The sequence below is a fragment of the Culex pipiens genome, chromosome 2 (genome assembly GCF_016801865.2).
Source record: "Culex pipiens pallens isolate TS chromosome 2, TS_CPP_V2, whole genome shotgun sequence".
NCBI classification, from domain to species: Eukaryota; Metazoa; Arthropoda; class Insecta; order Diptera; family Culicidae; genus Culex; species Culex pipiens.
This window is the reverse complement of record NC_068938.1, coordinates 87,743,530-87,764,166: the sequence shown is the minus strand read 5'-3', so window position 1 is coordinate 87,764,166 and position 20,637 is coordinate 87,743,530. Positions and strand designations below refer to the sequence as shown.

At 39.9% G+C, this 20,637-nt stretch overlaps 1 protein-coding gene across 1 annotated transcript; it reads left to right on the top strand.

Moving 5' to 3' along the window:
- Positions 1-5,077: 5,077 nt before the first annotated feature.
- Positions 5,078-8,827, top strand: LOC120417370 (uncharacterized). Its single transcript, XM_039579383.2, has 5 exons — positions 5,078-6,216; positions 6,287-6,376; positions 6,439-6,528; positions 6,587-8,404; positions 8,521-8,827. The coding sequence occupies exons 1-5, from the start codon at positions 5,201-5,203 to the stop codon at positions 8,711-8,713; spliced, it is 3,207 nt and encodes a 1,068-aa protein (XP_039435317.1). The 5' UTR covers positions 5,078-5,200; the 3' UTR covers positions 8,714-8,827.
- The last annotated feature ends 11,810 nt before the right edge of the window (positions 8,828-20,637 follow it).

Here is a 20,637-nt window from a genome sequence, read left to right as displayed (position 1 = left end):
TATCAACTCATCATGAAAAGTAAGCTATACTGCTCCGGGAAAGCTTGAAAATAAATTTATATTTGTAAAAAAGTTTTTAGATATTGAGCGAAATCTATACAAATTCGACCATCGATTATTTTTTTAAGATTAGATAAAACTTTGTGCAAGCAAGGGAATTCCTGAATGATTTTTCGTCATTTTCAAAATAATTTAATCAATTATTAAATTTATACACAAAAATCATGATGCAAAAAAAACACTATTATTGGAGCTATTTTCATGTTTGAGGGAATTTTAAGGATCCAACATCTAATGGTACGTTCGATTCAAATGTTTTAAATTTCCTCACATGTGGTCTAAAAATAATGCAATATATGCCGATTTGTAGGAAAAAAGACAGTTATGGATTATCGTTAGGGAGAATAAAAAAATGTTTTTTCAGCCACTCATTTACTCGATTTTTCTGGGAGTCTCAAACAACCCCTCAAAATGTGGGATCAATTTGTTCAGTCACCGATTGTATTTTCTATAGAAGTTTTCATGGGAAAACCTTTTTTTTCATTTTGATTGCATTGGTTGATTATTTCTCCAAATTTTCTTTAAGAATAATTATTTAAACTAGAGCATTCTCAAAACTATTCAAAAAAAATTTTTTCTATTTGCACGAAAATTATAGAAAAATACCAGCTCTTAAATCGTATCAACCTTACAGCCACAAAAAAAAGAGAAATATAAAAAAATGAAACAACAAGCCACAGTCTCAACATTTGAAAAGTGTTTTCAAATGCATTTTACACTAGTTCAGTTGTTTTGCAATCATTAGTTCTTTTTAAACGTTTGTTTTGATAGTGTGCGTGAGCGCGGTGTTAAAAGTGACAGTTCGTCACTGGACTGATGCAAACCTTATCAGTTGGAAAGTATTTCAAGAATAAATTGAAATCCTATCAATGTCACCCCAGTTTGTTTTTCATGTTTTTTTTTTATTTTTATTTTTCACTTTAAACATTTCAGGTTGTTGGGAGGAAATATATCCATTTTAATCACACTAAGCCGTTCGCAAAAAAGTTGTTTCATAACCTGCGTTAAAAAAATGGTCAATGTTTCATTCAGAACATCAAGAAAATTAACGGATAAATCCACAGTTGTGTCCATCATCGCAACAGCCGCGCGCAATCCCATTCTAGTCAAATTCGCCCCGAACACCGGTATGACGGGCCCACTCGCGTGCAACTTGCACGCAACATTGTTATCCCGTGAAAGCTTCTCAAACCACGTGCGCTCGCTCTCTCTCTCTCTTTACACTTTCTCCCACATACCTTAATGTGAGTGTGCGTGCAAAACGGAAGTAAGTGGGTGGAAAAAGCTCACGGTTTTCTTCTCTTGGTTAACAGCTTTTTCCGGAGCAGTAAAGCTTCTCTCAAGCGCTGCGTTGAGTGTAAATACAAACATGACACGATAACAGTTCAAACACACAAAGCAAACGTTATGAAAACAAAAACAAACAAACAAACTCCCTCGCTCGTGCGTGGGAAAATTCACCGTCCACAGACAATAAAATCCTTACATCCTCTCCTCGAAAGAAAAGAAAAACCAAACACGACTCAGAAAACGCGAAAGCTCTTCTCGCGTGAAAGCTGCGAAAGATATTTTTCTCATCACAAGTCTGAACAACTAAAAAAAAAAACGTAAAATAACCGAATGCTGCCAAAAACAAACAAAAAATCAAACAAGACAAAACGAAAAACTTACTTGAGAAGAAAAAACGTAGCGAAAACATACCACAAAAATCAAAACGAAAGGAATCTAAAATTTAACCAACACTGCCATTCGAATCAAAATCAGCATTTGTTTTTTTTTGTATACACTATCAGATAAGATGAAACTAGATTTTTTAAGGCAGCCAGCAAACATATTTTAGAAAGGTAAGCTGTGAATGTGTGTGTGTGTATGAAAATGAATTGATTGGTGTGAAAATGCAGTATTATTCCGCTTTTAACGCAATTTGGAACGTTGTGTGGTATGGAAAAATGTGAAATTGTACATAAGGGAAAGAGAACGTAAAAAGGGAAGAATATTACAGAGATGTCGGCAAAATTGTACTTTATACAAAAGCAAGCAAAATCACACAAACCAACTTCTAAGCTGTTCATACTCGTTGCATGTTTTTTGTCACATCAGAACAGATTGGAGGGAATGAGGAATAGCCCGGTGTAAATCAAAGGAAAATAGTTTAAAAAAACGTTATGTGAATGGTTAAGTGGATGTGAGTAGGAAAGAATAACAAAAAAGGAACAGGAAACTATAACCTGTGAAGAAGGAAGAGAAAAAAGAAAGAGTATAGATATTATATATTTATTCCAAATACTAACTTTACAGGTCCCGGTAACTTTGAAAGTTACTCTTTACATACAAGTGAAATAAAAAGGAAGGCCATAAACGACATGTTGCAATTTCCATTGAGATGTGTTGCAAAAATTAACGTATTCTTGAAAGAGTTTTTATTTGCAGTGATGACAACGTCCCTGTAATGCCTTCACCTACACAAAAAAAAATTAAATTTTGGAATGTTGAAAATTTGTTAGGTTGAATATAACCTCTTTTTTGAGTAATATTAAATAAAAAATGTGTAAAAATGTGAACTTGATGAATATTTATCAAAAACTGATGAAAATTCATCATTTTCTGGGGTAAAGTTAATAATATTTTTTGACACATAATCTGTCACCATTTCCATTTTTTTTCTGTGTAGTTCAGTTTTCAATTATTATCAGTATTACAGCACTGGAGTAAATATTTGGATAAATTAGAATTGATTAGAAATTAATTTTTATAACAATGACTTTAAAAATGTGTGAACTAACCTGAAAGATCCTAAAAGCGAGTTTTCCACCAATGTTTGACAGGTCGTATCGATGTGCTCCGATTTTGATGGAACTTACAGCAATTGTTTGTCAGGTTAATTAGGCGTCATCCATAAAGTATGTCACGCTAAAATCGGCCAAAATCAACCCCCCCTCCCCCTTATGTCACACTTTGTCACGCAGGCTCTGACCCCCTCTCGAAAAGTACGTCACGCTTTGTCGGATCCCCCCCCCATTTTGATTTTTTGTACAATCTAGATTAAATTTTCAAAATGTCATATCTGCATAGAAATCCATGTGGCACGATTTATAATTGTAGGATTATATTTTTATTTGGAGTTCAATCGAGGAAGTTAATTATTGCAGGTTGTGTGTTGATTTTTTTTTCAAAATATGATTTAAACATTTAAATCAATTATCAAAAAGTCTGTTTCTTAAAACCTTGTATCGTGTTTCTTTTATGAATATAATTTATGAAACATTACTCTTTTAAACTTTTTTAAAATATATTTTAAGACTGAATTTTTAGTATTCAAGAAATAGTCTAGCGTGACGTCACAGTCTCACGGACCCCCCTTCCCCCTTGTCACACTTTGTCACGCTTGCGACAACCCCCCCTCCCCCCTAGATCGTGACGTACTTTATGGATGACGCCTTAGGTACACAGCAATAAATCCGATGGTAAAATCGCATGCAAAAGCATGCACATCACCTTCGTCGAAATAGACACTAAATATTACACACTGCATGTACCATTTTTGTAAACACAAAAAAAAGTTGCAACCGACGGGATTCAAACCCAGCACCATCAGTAAGGACTGGCGCCTTAGCCCGCTCGGCCATCAAACAAATGAAGAGTGGAAAGGATAAAGGTATATATGATCGTGACATTTTGTTAAAGTAGGTTTCCCATACTGATGAGCTACATATTTCTGGTGTAATGTTACACATAATTTCATAAAATAAAGCAAAATTTATTTTACACCCAGGCCTTTTACACGCAGATGGATTACTACTTTTTTAGCTGTGTACTGAAAACCTCATTTTCATCGATTCGAATTCTTTAAAAGTTAAGTTTTCGCGGAAACTTATTGGCCGATATTCAAAGTCTCAGAGAGAAATTTAAATTCTCGTGGTTTTTGTGAATTATTATTATAGTACTAAAAATTTGTACATTTGATAACAAATTTGGCTTCTTTTGGCTTCTTTTTTAGTCCCCTAAACATACCCAAAGATTTAGAAAATAATGATTACGTATTTTCGGATTATAACTTTTAGTAATAAAAAGTCAAATAAAATCATCGGAATTTTTACATTTTTATTTTTTCTTAAAAGCCTTGATCTAACCCAAATCTCAAGTTACAGATTTTCATTAATTTACATACAAAGTTTCATCCAAACCAAAAAATGACCATTTAAAAATTGTGAAAAAATTTACAAAATCGTAGAAAATTATACTCACGTGCTTAAAACATTTATAAACACAAACAATAGAAAGAAAGCAAAAAAAAAAAGCAGTATAAATTAATGAAAAAAATTTGCAACTAAATTTCCAAGCATGATTTGTATTTTTTAAATACTTCAGCATTACGAGTGATAATAAAAACATTTTTTCTTTATTTTTATAATTGCTGAAATTTACCTTTACTTCAAATCGATTTTTCGAAAGCCATGTTATGTTTTTCAAAGTTTACTCCCACTTAATTTTTGTGAATTTGCACTATTGTTTAAAAAACTTATGTGCCCTTTCGAAATGTTAGGCTCCAATTGTTGGCGTCCACACTTTGCGCATTGCATTTCAATTTTGTATGGAATTAGTTTTCAATTCAATTACCGTTAAAATAGAGAAAATTCTACAAAACTTTCCCGAAGAAAGTAATTGGTCTAAAACGTGATTTCCGAGCAAAAAACACGTTTTAGACCAGTTTCGAGGATCCTGTGTCTTTTGACAAATTGGTTCCGAATTTTAGGCGGTTGTTCTGAGGCCCAAAAAAACTTTGTTCTGGTTTGATTTGATATTTTTTGATTTTTTTAATTTTCCATATAACGACGAGCCAGTCGTTATATGGAAATTGTACGTTTCAGATTCAAGAATTGTCTAGACTTTTTAAAGAATAATCTAAAATTTAAATTACGAATGCTACTCAATTCAATCTTTGGATCGCTTATCGCTCATACAAAATATTTCTAATTAAAATTTTATCTTTCCGAAGATTTCACCTCAACTAAGCAACCCACCCGTTTTTCGTCTTCCTGACACAAATTATTCACGTGCGCTCTCGATCACCACCCACTTCCTGCCCGTTCCAGCAAATCCGGACCCGAAATCCCGTAAAAATCTGTAACCCCGTGACACCATGGCAGCCAAAGACGACAAGAAGACCCCAGCGAAACCAACCCCAACCCCTGCTCCTACCCCTTCCACTGCCGCCGCCGCTTCGGCCAAGCCGCAGGAAAAAGATCCAAAGCCGGCCGCAACCGCAGAACCGGAAGGTTTCTCGCTGGTCATCATCGTCAAGTCGGTCGAACTGCTGGACAATGACGAGGGTGGTCGGATCAGCATCGCGATGCAGGTGGGAAAGGACCACAAGGTGACTGTCGAGGGCACCGTTGCTGAGCTGAACGAGCGACGTTCCGGCAACTCGGTGAGCATTCCGCTGAAGAGTTCGGCGGAGTTTAAGAAGTTTTTGAGTAGCAACGAGCTGAAAGTTGCCATTCGAGATGGGAAGGCGAAAGAGTTGGCCAAGGCAGCGATTTCGCTGGAGAAGTTGGGTATGTTTGAGCCGCCGAACTTTGTGGCCACGATCGTTCCGTACACGGTGAGTCTTGACCAGGACAAGTACGTGGTGGGTACGATCAAGCTGATTTTGAAGACTGATCGGATTCGGTCGGTGATTTGCTTGACGGCTGAGGATGAGGCCGTTCCGGTTACGACCAAAGAGACCAAAGAGGAGGACACCGTGCTGTACGTGGTGAACGATGCCCCGGAACGTCGCAGTGTCGAGCTTCGGGAGGACAAAATGCGGCAGCTGCTGATCTGTGGCAAGTGTGACGCCTTGAAAAGTCCCAGCGAGGTCAGCTACCAGTACGAGCTGATCGATGGGATTCTGGTGAACCGAGAGCTGCCCCGGAAGGATCCCGACCTGGACGCGATCAAGCGCAAGATCGAACAAATTGAACGGGAGGCACTGCTGTATCCGCTGGGGAAGGAGCAGCCAGCGTCGCCGCTGAAGGAACCGGAACCGCACCGATTTTGCAAAGTCTGCGGCGGAGAGTCGATTACCGGGAAAACCTGCGACTCGGTGATTCCGCGGCATTCATCGATGGTACCGGAGCCAAATTTTGCTGTCGGAGCAAAGTACGAAGAGTTTAGGTAGGATTTGTTAGTAGGATTTTCGCTAAACTATGTGGTAATAGTATACCTTATTATATTTCAACTTCAGACCACAACAACCAACGGAAGCCTTCCAGAATCCTCCGGCTAAATGTCAACACGACCCGAACATTCTGTTCCCTCAGTCAATTGACGTAAGGTAAGATTGAATACATGTTTGGTCTTTTGTACATTTCTGTCAATTTAATGCTAATCTTCCAGACCGCAACAACCAGCGGAAGTTCACCAGAAACCTCCGTTCCATTGCCAGCATGACCCGAACTACCTTTGTCCGCAGTCGGTGGGAGTTCGGTATGTGGGTCTTATCGTTTCTGTCATCTTTCGCTCCACAATTACCATTTCTCAACAGATTCTGCCAACGTTGTGGCATCAACATGGACTGGCTCCCGCTGCACAGCATCTGCCCCAAGTGTGGCCACCGACCTCTTTCAGCAGCTCCCGCCACTGCTCCCCCACCAGTCCCCACCCGAACCCACGAGCTAACGCCCAGTCGACTGGACTCGTGGATGAAAGACTTTGAGTTCAACGAACCCACTCCCCTTCCCCGTCGAACTTCTGCGAGCACACTCCGATCGGCATCGCTGGACATTCGACCCTGTCCGATGTGTCGGTTGCGTGGCAGATGCTGTCCGGATTGTCAGAAACGGATTGGCACTGCTGCGGCAAAAGTTGACCCGAAGCCGAACTCGACAACGACGCAGTCTTCGACGTCGGACTCGGAGATGATGGCCCGGAGGGTTTCGAGCGAACGTCCAAAGACGCGACAATCGCTGCGGGATCGGTTTAGCGGGTTTCCGCGGAAGTTGAGCAAGGCAACGCGGACGTCGCTTCTACGGAATGTGTACGGGGATGGCAAGGAGAATCAAGGGCGGAGACGCAGCTCGAACGTTTCGCTGGATGTGGAAGCGATTTTGAAGCAATCGGACGCGCAAAAGCGAAAGTTCATCACGGATGGCGTGCAGAGCGTTGAGCTGCGCAAGGTCGAGTCCAAAACTGGGAAAGATCAGGGTTGTCCTCTGCATAGTGCGGTGGGGATCCGGAGGAATCATCGGGCCATGTTGCGACGTGCTAAGAAGCAGAACCGGGGCAAGTTCTCGTACGCATACGGTAATCGACATCCGGGAATCGTGATGGGTCACTGCGAGTGCGACGCCCGCCAGGGTCCCGTTCCGCCACATATGGGCTGGCAGTGGGACGTCCAAACGCTGGGCATCGGCCGGATCCGCAAAGGGTGGCGTCCGGGTGCGATCCGCAGGCCGATCAAAGAACTGATGCAACACTTTTTGGTGAGCTACCCGCTGGACAACGTTCCCGTGAGCCGCAGAAGAGCTGCGAAACGTTCCGAGGGTGAAGAGCAACCCCCATCATCTGTTAAACAAAAGCCAACGCTTCAGATCGTCAAACGGAACGGCGAGTACATCATCGAAATGAACCCGCTGAAGGATTCGGAAACCCTCAAAACCACTCAAAACCCTTACCTCCCATGCGAACCGATTCGCTTCAAGCTTGCCAAGGATCCCAAAACCGCCAAGCTCCACCAACTCCGACAAGCGCTCAAAATCCGATTCAACCTGTGCGAGTGCAAAGACCTCGAATCGTGCACCCACCGACACGACAAAGAGAAGAAAATCTTCCAAAAAGAACTTCGCAAGTTTTCCAAGCGCCTCGGCCTCCCGAAAGCAACCTCCGTCAAAGACCTCCCGTCGGAAAGTGAATCCGAACTCGACCTGGAGTTCACTCCGCCGTCGGCCCTGCTGGCGTCCGGTGTGCGCAAGCCGGACGTGGTTTGCACCGAAACTCAGTACTGCGAGGAGGACTACAAGGTGCGCATTCCGGCGGACAAGGTCAAGTGCAAGCCTGGTCGCGAAGATTCGCGCGATCTCGCGAAAGCATCGCGCGGCAAGTCGGGTCGGGCTGGTACGGACAAAGCCGGCGATGGAAAGGGTAGCAAAGGTGGCAAAACTGGAAAGGGAAAAGGTTCACAAGGTGATTCCAAGGCGGTCGGATCGAAGCCTGGTGGGAAAGGAGCTGGTAAGGGAGCGGCCGGAAAGGGGGCTGAAACTGGCGGTGGAGACAATTCCAAAACGCGTGTTGGTGGCAAAACGGGTTCCAAGACTGGAGTCGGAGCGGGATCGAAAACCAAAATCAGCGACGCAGCCAAGAATAAGTGAATATTGTCTTTCATATTTAACGATTAGCTATTGAGCAACAATAAATCAAAATTAAAATGTAAATATCCAACCTTTGAGACTCATTGAATGACGAAAAATCCCTTCTTCGTAGATCGGGAAATGCGCTTCAAAAAGATGGCGGGCCGGCGGTGAAGTTTAAGAACGTTGAGAAGCGAGCCTTCATCTCCAAAGGATGTGGGCTGCCGCCGGTGACGACCTGCTACAACCAGGCTCCCTGTGGCGTTTTGGCTTCGGTTCCTCCTGCGGCGTGTTACAATCCGTGCTACACAATGTGTCCGTACTAGCTTAGTTTGATGGTGGATGGTGTTGAAATTCTAAATTCAGTAGAGCTATTTTTGGCGAATGATCACCTTTTTCTCTTTTTTATGTTTGCAAATATATTTTTGTTACAGAACCTATCCCGTTTCTTGATTTCATACATCTTAGTATTAGTTATCTAGAATAGCAAAAGATTACACTACCCTTTGGTTATCTTGAAACTGAAAATCATCGAAAATTAAGTCATTTCGGTATTTTTTTAGAGTTAATGATTTTTCGAAATTCACATAATCCATCACATAAATTTGCATAAGACCTAAAATTGGGTTGATACCGTTAAATACTCCGAATTGATCTCAGTGTATTTATTTAAACGACTTTTCACACCAATTAAGGGGTTACAAACATGTAAAACAAAATCTAATTTCAGAAAATTCACTAATTCACTACAAAGAAGATTTTTTGCAATTCCGTCGTGAAACTACTTACTTTTCCTGTCATTCTTGAACGACGAAATAGCCTACTTTTCTGTACCAAAAATAACAGATTCGAATAGCAATACTTTTCAAAATAAATGCTGAAAAGTTCTACTTTTCAGCACTGAAATGAGTGCTGAAAAGTTGAACTTTTCAGCACTTTTTTCGAAAAGTAACACTTTTCAACATTTTTTTTTTATTTAAACGATTTATTGACAAAATACATGAAACTTCGACTTGAAATTTCACTCAATGGGTGTTTTTCGAAATTGCAAAAAATGTTGTATGGAACTCGTTGCAAAACATGATTTTTTCAGCACTCGTCGTACCTATTTATCCAACTCGGTGAACCTCGTTGGATAAATGTACGACTCGTGCTGAAAAAATCCTCTTTTTGCAACTTGTTGCATAAACTACTATTCTATCACTCCTGATAATTTCATGAAGATATTTCGTGACTGAACTGAGTAAGATACGATTCAAGTTCACATGTTTGCCATGCGCAAAGCGAACTGTCAAACTTTGTGAACCTTTTTCTCTAAACACCAAGTTGATTCACGAGTGCCACGAAATCTCGAGATGGAATGGACCAAATTGGCTGAAATTTGGGGTAAAGACTCCCACCAAGACATATCCCGTGTGCATGATGAAGCCCGATTTTGAAATTTTGCTTTTTAAAAATTACAAAAATCAAAAACTGACGATTTTTTATAAGAAAAACATAAAAAATATTTTTATCTTTTTTTATTAATAAACTTTTTGAAAATCGGCCTTCGTCATGCACACAGGATTGGTTTGATGAGTCTTCACCAAAATTTTGAGCAGATTTGGTCAAGGCAGTGTTGAGATATCGTGGCAACCGTTTTTTGAAACTGCTGACTGAAAATAGCTATATCTCGGCAATGGTACCGTAAACCGGGGTGACTTTGATAGGATTTCAATTTGTTTTTAGAATATTTTCCAACAGGTAAGGTTTTTCTCAAGATTATTATTTTTAAAACATGTACTGGGGTAGACCACACAAGGTCCATGCACTATTTCGGAAAAAAAAGTTTTTTAAATAATGTTTAGAAAAATAGTTACGTTAAAAATTCTTAGTTTTAATTCCGGGGTGACTTTGATAGTCAAAGATTTTCTTGTTAAAATCATATTTAAGATGTTAAAACTTTATTTGTACGTTAAATATACCATCACTAAAGTAGCTGATATAGTTTTTTCAGAAAAAAAACAATGTTTAGATTTAGTTAACTAAGTGTATAAGCTTTTAAGCAAAATACATATAAATTTTAGGTAAAATTGTTAAAAAGTCGGAATTTTGCCTGAAATTTGTTAAAACTAGTTTTGTTTATAAAATTATCGATTTATATTGCATTTTATACTGAATTCGAAGCACGAATCACAAGTTTTCACATTTTACATGAAATTTGTTCAACTGAAATTGCCTATAAATTGTGAGATTTTTTTTTAATTGTGTTTCAAAAACACATATTATTTATTATTTACAAACATTTTTAACCTTCTCTTAGTGGAAAATTGTCCAAAGAATCCGAAAATGCATTCCGTTTTCCGATTGAAAATCATGTTCATTGAGAAAATCATGACACTTTAAGAAGTTTAAAATAATGACTTTCATCAACATTTTTTTAACTATAGTTAACTAAATTTTTAAACTTGTCAAAATTTTATGAAAAGTTCTTCTTGAGGTACTTTGAACACTTCTCTACCACGGTCAGTATGTTTCTAATCCATTCTTTACGTATTTTAATTGTACTCTTCATTTTGCGGAAAAATCGCAAACCTATCAAAGTCACCCCGGCTATCAAAGTCACCCCGTTTTACGGTACATCCAAATGTCTTCATATTTATTTTGGTCATAGATCAAAATGCACATTTAAATGCCCAGCAAAAAGATTTAAAAAAAGTTTGAATATGTACTCATACCAACCTTTGACATTTTTGATGATTTACATGTATGTAACCCCTTAAGAGGCCCTATGTCCTATCCACGATCGTTTCCAATGACCGTGAGAAAATGCCTGAAAATCCAGTTACCAAATAAAGGGAGCAGTCGTGACTGAATGGTTCGTTTCGTGACTGAATGGTTACGATGTTCGCTTTATAAGCAAATGGTCCTGGGTTCGATACCTATTGGAGTTGTAAATTTGATTTAAAAAATAATTAAATACAACATTTTTCAAAAAAGAAAAAAATCTTGTTTACCCTGTGGTCAATACGTCAAATACTGTATCATGTAGGCGAATATCTGTTTTACCCCTAATCCAACAAATTGTTAAAAAATGTTTTAATTCATTCAAAATGGCATTTTTTCCAATTAAATTTCCAACTCCAATATTTCCAACTTACGTGAAATTGTCCGAGGATTCCGAAAAAGTGCCGCTATGGTGGCCTACAGCGCAAAAACTAACGTTGTAAAATGTTTGTTGTAGAAAAATCGAAAAACTATGAGAAAAACTCCAATTGGCCAAATAGTAGTTTATGCAACAAGTTGCAAAAAGAGGATTTTTTTCAGCACGAGTCGAACATTTATCCAACGAGGTTCACCGAGTGCAACGAGTTCCATACAACATTTTTTGCAATTTCAAAAAACACACACTGAGTGAAATTTTATTTCAAATTTTCATGTATTTTGTCAATAAATCGTTTAAATCAAAAAAATGTTGAAAAGTGTTACTTTTCGCAACAAGTGCTGAAAAGTTCAACTTTTCAGCACTCATTTGAGTGCTGAAAAGTAGAACTTTTCAGCATTTATTTTGAAAAGTGTTGCTGTTCGATTCTGTTATTTTTGGTACAGAAAAGTAGGCTATTTCGTCGTTCAAGAATGACAGGAAAAGTAAATAGTTTCACGACGGAATTGCAAAAAAGTTAATACCGTAGGCTTATAGTCCATGGAATTACCTATCTTTTGCCCTATGGGAGCATGGGTGTTGGAGGCTGTTGCAAGAAGATATTAAGGTTTAAAAAAATATTTTTTTTACAGTAATTTGCAAAAGCTATGAGAAAAATTAAATCAATCCTGGATGCCTTTGTCACATTTTGAAGTGCTTCAAAAGACTTTTCGAATGCATCTAAGAGAGTTGGAATTGATGAAGTTTTACGGAAATGCGAGCAATTTTAAGAGTTGTTATGTTTTTTCTTTCTCAAACTTCAAAGCCCGTTTTACCCCACTTCACTTTGTCGTAGAGGGTTCATATTTGGCATGAGTTCATCTCATGTATAGTCAAACAAACACTGAAAGTTTCATCCAAATCGGAGCATCTCGATACAAACCTCTAGAACAAACCGTGCATTTTTTACAAATACTGCCTCTTAACTATAAACTTTAACCCGCTGAGACAAGCCAGTATTCAACCAAATGAGCTGATATTTAGCATGAGATGTAGGGGAAATACACCCATTTTAATCACTCTAAGCCGTTCGACCAATTATCATCAGTTTTGCCGTTTTCCGCTATTAAATCAACTTTTTCAGATGTATCAACAATGGGAAATTGCTTGCACACTTTTATTTCTGGTGTTTTTTTATTAAAAAAGGTCCAATAATCCAAATTTTCAGTTTTTGCTTTTTGGGTGTTTTTGAAACCGCCTTAAGTTAGGGGTATTGAAAAACAGCCAAAAAGCAAAAACTGAAAATTTGGGTTATTGGACCTTTTAAATAAAAAACTCCAGATTTGAGCTATTCATTACTTTGGAATCGCTGTCCAACAACCTGTTGGACATGACGAAACCGATCGCCCTGAACGAATTGTCGTCGGACCATCGGCCAGTGCTGTTTGACGTCAGTCTATCAGCCCCTGTCGAACGGTCAACTCCAAAATTTCGCTGCTATGCACGAGCTGACTGGCCTCGCTTCTGAAGGGAGATAAGTGAGAAACTCGACCTGTTGAATCCCGAAATTACCACTCTCAATACGGAAGCCGATGTTGACACAGCTGTCGAGTTTTTGACCACAGTCTTGTTGGATGCGGAAGCCGTTTCAGTACCTGAAGTCCATCAACGAACCTACCAACCCGCTACGATCCCGGAAAACACCCGTAAGCTGATTGTGCTGCGCAACACGCGACGTCGTCAGTGGTACAGGAGACGGGACCCGATCTACCAGGACATCGTGTCGTCCCTGAACCGGCGAATCCGAGAAGAATGCAACCAGGCAAACTTCAACAAGTTCAAGGAAACACTTCGCACGATGCACGATAATCGGGACACACTCTGGCGAATCACCAAGGCGCTGAGAAAGACAACCAAGTACAGTCCTCCTCTGCGCCAGGGCGACAATATCATCGCCTCCTCATCCGAGAAGGCACAACTACTGGCGGCAAGCTTCGCTCGTGCACACAACAACCAGATGCCAGATGATCCAACGACTGTCGCAGAGGTGAACAACTCCGTTGATTTCATCGATCGGACCCCGCTGGCGGACGGCCATTCGTGGCTGGTTCGTCCCAAGGAAGTGGCACAGCTCATCCGAAGACTCAAGGCCAAAAAACCCCTGGTAAGGACCAATTGCGGAACATCGTGCTGAAGCGGCTTCCCCGGAAGGCGCACATATTCATTGCAAAAGTATTCTCCGCCTGTGTCCGACTCGGATACTTCCCAGCCGCGTGGAAACATGCGGTGGTGATAGGCATTCCGAAGCCAAACAAAGACGCCACAAACCCTTCGAACTACCGGCCGATCAGCCTGCTGCCAACCCTCAGCAAACTCCTGGAACGGTTGATTCTGGGGCGCATCGAGCTACACCTGGAGAACACAAGGATTATTCCGGACGCTCAGTTCGGGTTCAAGCGAGGACACTCCACCAACCATCAACTCGTTCGACTTGTTGAGGAGGAGCGCGCGAACTTCGCGCGACGCAGATCCGCCGGTTTGGTGCTCCTAGACGTCGAGAAGGCATACGATTCGGTGTGGCAAGAAGCGATCTTGCACAAGATGCACCGAGCTGACTTCCCGCTGTACGTCCTGAAGATTGTCCGATCGTTTCTTCAACACCGCTCGTACCACGTTGCGGTGAACGGACACGTGTCGGACCGGCACGAAGTTCTCTACGGCGTCCCGCAAGGCGCTGTTTTAAGTCCTACGCTCTACAACATCTTCACGGCGGACCTAGCAATGATCGACGGTGTCAGCTACTTCCTCTTCGCCGACGACACGGGGTACCTCGCGTCGGACTCCGACCCGGTCATCGTAGTCACCAAGCTGCAAGCTGCTCAAAACGCCATCGAACGCTACCAGAAGAAGTGGAAGGTGAAAACAAACGCCGAGAAGTCCCAAGCGATATTCTTTACCCGAAAGCGAAGTCCACGCAACCTGCCCCGCAGGGAGGTGTCGGTGTGGGGTAGCGAGGTGCCATGGTTGGATGAAGTCAAGTATCTGGGGGCCTCCCTGGACAAGAAGCTGACTCTCGCCAAGCACATCCAGAACGCCACGATCAAATGCGGTAAGATCACCAAGATGCTCTATTCTCTCGTTAACCGGCGGTCCCACCTGGATATCAACTCTAAGCTGCTGCTCTACAAGACGGTGTTCAAGCCGGCGATGACGTACGGTTACCCGGCGTGGTACGACTGTGCCGCTTCCCACCGGAAGAAACTTCAAGTCAAGCAGAACCGGCTGTTGAAGATGATGCTAAACCTGGATCCTTTCCACCCGACTGACGACGTCCACAGGATGGCTAAGATGGAGTTGATCGACGATTGGCTCCAGCGAGTGCTACCGAAGTTCTGGATGGGGTGCGCCACCTCAGTCAATCCCCTGCTGCAGCGGTTGTCCCCTTGAGCTGTGATTTTAGAATAAGTAACACCTCCTTTCCTCTAACTATCCCACATCTATTAGCTATTTCGAAGGTTATTTTCGCAATTTTTTTCCTTCTCTGTCCAATTCGTTCTCCTTAGTAAGAGTAAACTCTATCCTCATTAAGAACAAATCAGCTGTTGAAAGGTAGTCCATATCTCAGCTCAGGATAACAACTGCACCAATGTATTTGTTAAAGCAACCAAATAAATGAAATGAAATGAAATTACTTTGGAATAGTCAAAAACACTTTAAGAAAGCTATAATTTATGATCAAATTTCAGATCGGCCGATGATAGAAATAGGCTGAAAAAGGGTAACGTTCCCCTACATATTTATTTACCTAAGTAGGTCATGCTATGTTGTTCCAAAAGCTCCAACTGAAGGTCATCCAGGGATTATAAACTTCTCTTGATTGCTCTCGCCTCCAAGGAGCAAATTGGCTTAACACAGACAATTTATTGCTGCCCTTGTTTTCAAGTGCTACACTGGGGCAACTACTCATCCTTTAAGGAGAGCCCTTAGACAACACTGAACCACTCCACTTTCACCCTCGGATAAGAGGACAATAATGCTAAATCATATCAGCAAAGCAAGCAAAAGCAAATCCAGGACATGTGCTGCACATACTTCCGCGACCGGCTGCTTCCACCGAATACTTGTTATCTCACTTCTGATTCATGGTTCCAATTAAAGCCCCCAAAGTTGCAAAGCCCATCGCCTCGTCGGGGGACGAGTTGGGGCGAAATCCTAGCCCCAAATTAGCTTTATGTCTGTCGGTTCTACACACTCTCCCCAAAAGACACCATAAATTTACTTCTTTTGGCTTTGATTGTGTTGCTGTTGGGATTGCTTTCTTGAAAATTAACCCAACTGTTTCTTTGGTAAAATACACGTGGGTTGAAAAATCACTCTCAACAAGTAAATTCTTAAAAGTAGAACATTAGCTTTTCATAAAAGGAACATTTGGATAAATAATGCTTAAGTAGTTTTATTTGGATTAAATGTTTTACATGATTTCGAAGTCAAGAAAGCCTATCACAACCAACTCCCACTTGAAATTCCTTCCCAAGATTTGCTGAACTTTCTTTTCTCACGAGCTCTTGTCTGATTTCGGCGGTGCCTGTGGTCGATTGAAAAGACGCCGACGTGGCGTGCCCCAAATCTGCACTCTACCTTGAAGGCTGAAGAGGTCACCCGAAAAAGAACCTGCTTCGCCGTCGGTCGCGGACCACCGGAGCTGGTTGTTGACCACTTCAAACCTCCCCACCCCCAATTCCTTCAAAGCAAAAAGGAGGGTTTGAGGACACAATTCACCTCCTTCGCTCGTAACGTCCCAAGCTTTACGATGTGCAAAAGCCCTCTCTTCTTTTTCAAGATTTTGTTTTTTTTTTGTTGCTAACGGGGTACTCTTCTGGCCACTTTCGCGGAGGACCACTTCATCTTCAACGTCATCATCCCTCGGCTGGTTGGGCACAACATTGTTGTATTTGTGTTTGTGATTGTGTGTGTGTGTGTTTGTGCACGCTAATAGTAGGCAGGACACGGCGAAAAGTCACTCAGCTGAGTGGCTTGGCGGGCTGGCTCTTGTATTGAGGGGAAGCCACTTTGGCTGCTGTGGATAATTTATGCTGCACGGCAGATGACGAAAACATAACTTCTTTCTTTCAATCCACAAAAAAATCTCACGGTTGGATGTGGCGAACGAATCTTGAATCGTGAGGTGACCTGGTTTGCAGGGATTATTTTGTTTTGTTTTTTTTTTGTTTTTGTTTTATGCAACTATGATAATATGTTATATCTACGATTGAACCTGAGGAGCATATTGTCCTTCACTGAAAGAAAAGCACATGGTAATATCACATGTTTTACACGTGAATCTGCCCCATACGACTTGGCATATGAATGTCACGTGAAAATCACTTGAAAAAAATCTATGCACATGAATTTTAAATGATTTTGTAGTACAAATGAGATGGGTTTCCAGTGAAATTCATGTGTTCTGCAATTGCATGTACAGTTTTCTGCATATGTTTTGTTGCGACTGCAAATAAACTTTATTGCTAAAGTAATTATACTTTTTTTTTTAATATTTGATATAAAAAAACAGCGGGAGCGCTTGTTGTGGTATCGCTGCAGCATCGAGAACCGAAACTTGGGGTCGTTTAACAGCATGAATAATAATTAATTAGTTAACTGGTCAAAAATGATCAAAATCATAACTTTTTCCATTTTTTTTTTTTGTAAAATTCCGATAACTCGTGAAAAAAACTTGCAAACCCCTTATGTCTATATATCAAAATTTTTGTTATTGTCTGTTCTACAACTTTGTACAACATTGTTTTACTCTAAAATGTAACCCTGCAATGTTAGAAAAAACACGTAATTTTAAAATGAAAAATTTTGTTCTAAATGAAAAAATACTCTTCTGATTTATTTCAGATTCGAAAAGTACATCAAATTTCCCATAAAATGACATGTCTCACGATTTTTGACAGTTGAGTAATGGGAAATGGCAGTGGTTTTAAAACTATTTTTCAACTTTTTTTGATGAAAATTACGTTTTTTCGGAATTTTGAGTACGCCATCAAATTGACCGTCTAATTTTACACAAAAGTTCCTTTGACACCAAATTTCTATCTTTTCACGGTTGTGAGCACCAAATCACTGAAAAACGTGTCTTATTAAAAAACCAGAAAAATGAAAGGGGTCGTACCACCCCACCGTCACGAGATATCGAAAAATGGACCTGGAATTCGTGATCAGGAACCAAAATTACCCCTTAGAGCAATGTTTCGCGAAAATCGAAGAGGGGTCGGGGCAACTTTTTTCGATTTCGTGGTGGAGAATTACACCCATGCATTTCAATCTCACGTTAAATCTCACGATGTGAAATTCACTTGAATTCAAAGTGAACACCATGCGATAAAAGAATAAAAAAAACCCTGCCTTCCTCACTCTATACCAACTATTATCTTAAAATCCGCAATAAAAAAGTACACAAATAACACTCAAGTGGACATATCTCGAGACAGGGTTGCCAGATCTTCAATGTTTTGAACTCGTTGGAAAGGTCTGGTCGATTACCTAACCAACGATGTTTAATATGATGATATTTGAATCGATTTACGGTCACTTATCCAACATCCGGATAAATACAAAAACACATTTTTATACATAACTTTTGAACTACTAATCGAAACTTTATAAAAATCAATAGGTACGTATGGGACCTTAAGCCAAATCGAATGCAGCTGGTTTGACCAAAATCGGTTCGCCCAGTGCTGAGAAAACTCAGTGAGAATTTTGGTCACATACACACACACACACACACACACACACACACACACACACACACACACACACACACACACACACACACACACACACACACACACACACACACACACACACACACACATATATATATATATATATATATATATATATATATATACAGCAATTCCATTTGAAAAGAGCCTAAACCAAAAAAAAAGTTCTCCGATCGGGCTCAAAATTTTTCTTGGCCAAAATAATTAGACCCGTATTTTTTTGTTTGGCCATTAGGGTGGCCTACATCGTGCTAGGGTGGTTCAAAAAATGGCAATTTTCGTCATTTTTCGCAAAAACAACTTTTTTCTAAAAATCATATCTCCGCGCCATTTCATCCGATTTTAGCTGTCTTAGACGCAAAAGAAAGGTGATGAGTTTGGCTATTTGGGAAAAATAGTAAAAAGTTCCAAAAATCTAGCTTAACTATTGAAAAAGTCGTATGAAAACTTAAAATGGCGTTTTGACCGTGTCTGGACCAAAGAGCCTATGTCTGAAAATATTTTTATCGGATTCCTCGGAAAATTTCACATAACATATCAAAAAATTGGCGATGTCGAACCGTACGTTTTGGAGATACGATTTTTTGAAAATAAAAACTGCGTTTTTCGACGCGCCACGCGCAAAAACGGGAAAATGACGAAATCGGCAAAAAATCAACTTTTTTCACTAAAACTGCGATAACTTTAAAATTTCAGCGATGACCTATACATGTCTGGGTACCAAAATTTTCGTAATTGAGAGACGCAACTTTTGGTACCATAACATCTATAGGTCATCGCTGAAATTTTAAAGTTATCGCAGTTTTAGTGGAAAAAGTTGATTTTTTGCCGATTTCGTCATTTTCCCGTTTTTGCGCGTGGCGCGTCGAAAAACGCAGTTTTTTTTTTTTTCAAAAAATCATATCTCGGAAACGTGAAGCGTGCAGCCGGCTAAGTCCAAGGCACTTCGACTGGATATTTCGGATCAAACACTTTCACTCTCTTTCACTGTCTCATTTACTGACTGCCTTTATTTGATTTCAGCTTGGGTTTTTATACTAAATCTAGTTATTTACTTAATTATTTAATATCTTATATTTTTACCCCCACTCTAGTTTTTGATGTTGCATAATATATCCGTCCTTTTCGGTTTCACACCACAAATTCTTCCTCTAACTTATATAATATATTTTTGTCTCATTTACAACCCCCACTCCAACCTGTATTTTTCTTGATATAATGAAAAGTTTCCTTAATTCCCAGAATTCTACAATATATAACTCTCTTTTTTTCTTATTTTATTTATTTTTCCCCCCACTCTAAAAATCCTTCCAAGTTATACATAATATCCTGGCCTATTTTATTTCTCTCACTCTTAAAATCCTAATATAAATGTTCTATTTCTTTCCACCGCGCTCTAATTCTCAGATTTTTCTCAGAAATTAGTCGCAGTCCTTTTATGACTTAACCCATAGATAATGTAATCTTTATTTATTTTCCAGTCGTGCCTGTCCTTTTTCACAGATATTGTTATTTGTTTGTTTCTCGTCGGGCACCTTTCTGCGCGTGCCACTTAAGTGGGTCATAAAAGTGTTGTCGGGTTTTCCCGTCCTACGCTCCTAATTGATTTTTATTTGTCTTCCTTTTTCTTACAACTCTCCTGATTCGCCTTTTCCTAATATTTTCGTTTTTAACAGAGAAAATCTACTGTGAATTTTTCTGGTAAGGCGAGGGTCGCTTCATATCCCCACACTTACGAGCTAGATGTTTGTCTGCTAAAGACGATCATCTACTGTCAGCTAGGTATATGTTGGAAATTGGTTAGACTTAATATTTAACTTAATTTTGATTGTTATTACAATTGATTCTGTTCGATGATGATGATTATTAATTGATGATCTCGCTGATGTTGTGGCTGATGAAAAAAACTATCAACCTTGATGTTGATGTTGTGGCTGATGACGTTCCTTCCGTGTTGAAAAAAAATTATATTGTTGTCATATCCACTCTTTTATTCAATATCAATCTTACGGTTTAAAATAATCAAGTCATTGCTTGGTTTTCAGTGAAAATGATTCTTGTCAACTTAATCTGATACCATTCTGTTTATGTCGTTTCTTTTCCAGCATATTTGAAGAAATTGTGTGGAGATTTGCGTCAATCCTTTATGTGTGAATACACTGTGCTATCCATTCAGTTGTTTTTAATTTGTAGCGAATTGCAGTTCCATTCATTTGTTTTGATCAGCATTAAACTGTGATTATGCAGTTTCATCCAATTGTAACGAGTAGCGATTGTATAGTATCCAATTGTTTTGATCTATATCTGATGTTCAGATCATGTTTCATCCTTCGTC